General features: G+C 42.1%; 1 protein-coding gene across 1 annotated transcript in view; it reads right to left on the bottom strand.

Annotated features, from left to right (window-relative positions):
* Positions 1-2,594: 2,594 nt before the first annotated feature.
* LOC118411724 overlaps positions 2,595-3,411 on the bottom strand; it is a 3,820-nt gene continuing 3,003 nt past the window's right edge. The window contains exon 7 of the mRNA XM_035814206.1: positions 2,595-2,788. Coding sequence (XP_035670099.1) covers positions 2,595-2,788 — 194 coding nt within the window. The remainder of the gene's footprint in view (positions 2,789-3,411) is intronic.

The following is a 3,411-nucleotide window of genomic DNA, read 5'->3' as shown; positions in this document are numbered from 1 at the left end:
TAGGGTTTCATTTGCCCGTGTAGCTTAGCCGGATTTACAATCCATGCGAACGCAGACCGAATTTGTAGATCGGTCACATCTCGCCGAATATCAGCATCGCCTGAGTATCGGCTGTATTTTTCGCTGAAAATATGCCGCTTCATGGTAGCATATCTTGGACATGGATAAAGTGAGAATCGACTAACCCGGTAAAAAGCTAATATTTGGATCAACTTTAACTTCTGAGTGTTGGGAAATATGTAGGGCATGAGTGGGATGGATTGACATCCTAAAAGCAATAATATTAACAGGAATTTTTGCAATAGAGCAATCTTAAACTTAACAAAAAATTTGAAAAATCGTCACCGAGGCCTTGCTGAATTTAATCATAGCTGGAAGTGCCCCGCGAACTCCGGTCCAGCCGAAAATCATCCGAAGCCTTCGCTCACGCGGACGAATTGCTGTAGATTTCTTGGAATATTGGTCAACCGGACGTCATATGCTACACAGTTAGGCTGATGTTTCTCACTTTTTCAGTTACACATATGAAATGTTTAATTTGAGTATCCTATCATGAAATGAGGTGAATTTATAAACTGTTATCATTGTTATTATCCCCTAATTTGTATAACATGTATATAATTATGCACGTCATCTCCAGAGCTATATACATTACAAATATCGTGACGATCCGTCAACCCTTTCCTGCGTTATTCCCCTCCAAATTAATGATGCAACTACGTACTACGCAGACGCGAAAAAAAACCCCTAAATTCTGCCAATTGGGCACATACTATACTGTTAGGCTAGCCCCTCAGGCGTCGCCAAAACAAGAAAAGACATGGCAAGAACTGATGTGACTGACCTTTGGCCTTTTAAGTGTATGGAGAAATCAAATGTTTGTATTAAAAACACTTAGAAGGTCACAGTTTACTAACGGATTACCAGCATGGTTTCAGAGCAAAGCGATGCACAGAAACACAGCTTATTTTGACAATTCACGACATAGCTGGGGCACTGAACAGGTGGATCTAGCGATACTTGATTTCACTAAAGCCTTCGACAAAGTCCCACATAGCAGACTCATATCAGAACTGGAGTACTATGGAATTCAGGGTACTACATTAAACTGGTTAAAGGCTTTCCTGACGAACAGATAGCAAACGGTTGTGGTAGAAGGGAAGGCCTCAGCTCCAGTTAAAGTAGCGTCGGGAGTTCCGCAAGGAACTATCCTGGGACCATTACTCTTCCTCTTGTACATAAACGACTCGCCAGACCAGCTAGATTCAAGTGTGAGGTTATTCGCCCATGATTGCCTGTTATATATAGAGGTATCTACAAAGAATAATTCACAACTTCTTCAGAAAGATCTGGACACCCTGGAAGAATGGTAAAGGAAATGGCTTATGCAGTTCAATCCTGATAAGTGCTATATCATGCACATAACGAACAAACGCACACCAAATGTGACCCCTTACCAGTTTGTGGTCAGACATTAGAAACAACAAAAACCCACCCATACCTAGGTGGTACATTAACAACTGGCCTGAAGTGGGGTGTACATGTTAACAAAAAAAACAACAGCCAATGCTAAACAAACATTGGGAGTGATCAAACGCAACTTGTGGACATGCCCAGCCAGTGCAAAATCACTTGCATATACATCACTGGTAAGACCTGACCTTGAATATGCTACAACAGTATGGGATCCGTATACAAAGAAAGACAAAGATAAACTGGAAAGGGTGCAGAACCAAACTGCCAGATTCTGTACAAACAACTACAACAGGGATGCTGGTGTTACCAAATGAAAACAGATCTGCAGTGGACATCACTTGAAGACAGAAGGAAAATGTCCAGACTTTACATGACGTACAAAATGACCAATAAACAGGTGGACGTATCGACTGATAAGTATCAAATACCAGCCCCCCAAAAAAGAACAAGAAACAGCCATGATTTCAAGTACCAGAGTTACCAGCCTAGGGTTGATGTATTTAGAAATTCGTATTTTCCCAGAACTATCGAGAGTGGAATTTGTTATCACCAAGCACAGTAGGGGCATCTTCTCTGGAAAGTTTTAAAGAACGCTTGCAGATAGATGTGCAAAAGTTAGGTGTGACGGGTTCTTCGGTGTAATTATAACCAGCTGCTGCCGCGCCGCGTGCCTGTGAAGCTGGTGTGTTACGCCGAAGGGCGGTTATACCGGCTATATTGATACAGATACAGATAGTAAGTGGAGGCCGAATTTATATAGATAGTATTCCTCTGGAATTGTAAAGATAGCTTTATAAAGAAAACATATCTCAAGGTAATCACGTTATATTCTTATTTGACTGTGTAGATTTTACCATATTTTCAAGAAGAGAGAAACACTGATATTCTAAACAACTTACTGCCATGGTTTACCTCTATGTTGCTGTTAGTAAAAAAGAGTGGACGCTACCATTTCTATAGGATGATGACAAGATTCTATTTCATATGTTTTCAAAATACTGCTACAATTAGTGGTTTATTTAATCAAGAAATCATTTTCTAAAGAACAGCAGTATCGCATAAAGTAGCCTGTATTCATCAAGGTTTATCTCTTACTTACAAAAATGCACAAGAAGCTTTCAATAACCTGAGTGGAAGCCCAGGTATGTCGTCATTTTCGCAGCCATTTTGACTTTGGAACGATTTTGTATGACGCATGCGCATCGGGATACCAGACTCAATTTGAAGCCCGTTTGAGTTTTCACCGCGTTCAGCCGTGGAGCATGCGCAGTATGGTCGCAAATGACTTTGACCTCGTATTTGACGTCCTTTTCTGAAAAGACAAGAAATTCAAGGTTACCCATGAAGACTTGCATCAGTACTATTGCTATACCCCCTTTCCACTTGGACGGCGGTGGGACCGCCAAGGTCGCCATGGGAGCGCGCAGAGAGCGCGGTCGGAGCGCCATGGTCGCCATGGTCGCCATCACCACCGCGACTGTTTTGAACCTGCTCAAAACAGTCACCGTGAGAGCGCCGTGGACGGCGATCCAACGATGAGCGCAGAGAGAGCGCCAAGAGCGCGCGCAGAGAACGCCGTGAGCGCCAACAGAGCGCACAGCGAGCGCAATAGGTCTCAACAGTGGTTTATGATACCAATTTAGCTAGGACGGCGCTCTCACCGCGCTCTCTCTGCGCTCTCAACTGCGGTTTGTGAAGAAGTTTAGTTGACACAGACAGAACCCCGAGAAATGTCCAAAATGTACCGGTGATGTACAATTAAACAAACAAAGATGGAATAACCAAGGTTTAAAAAACAAAGGTTTATGATTTCTCAACTTATTTTTGAATTTCAACATGATGATATTAGGTTTCTTGTTCATCCTCTGCACTTTTACATCATTGAAATCCTCTTTTCAATAAATCGAGGTGTTTCAGTGTTGTATAATAAAGGGT

This window comes from Branchiostoma floridae, chromosome 3 (assembly GCF_000003815.2).
Source record: "Branchiostoma floridae strain S238N-H82 chromosome 3, Bfl_VNyyK, whole genome shotgun sequence".
NCBI classification, from domain to species: Eukaryota; Metazoa; Chordata; class Leptocardii; order Amphioxiformes; family Branchiostomatidae; genus Branchiostoma; species Branchiostoma floridae.
This window is presented reverse-complemented; position numbering and strand designations above follow the sequence as displayed.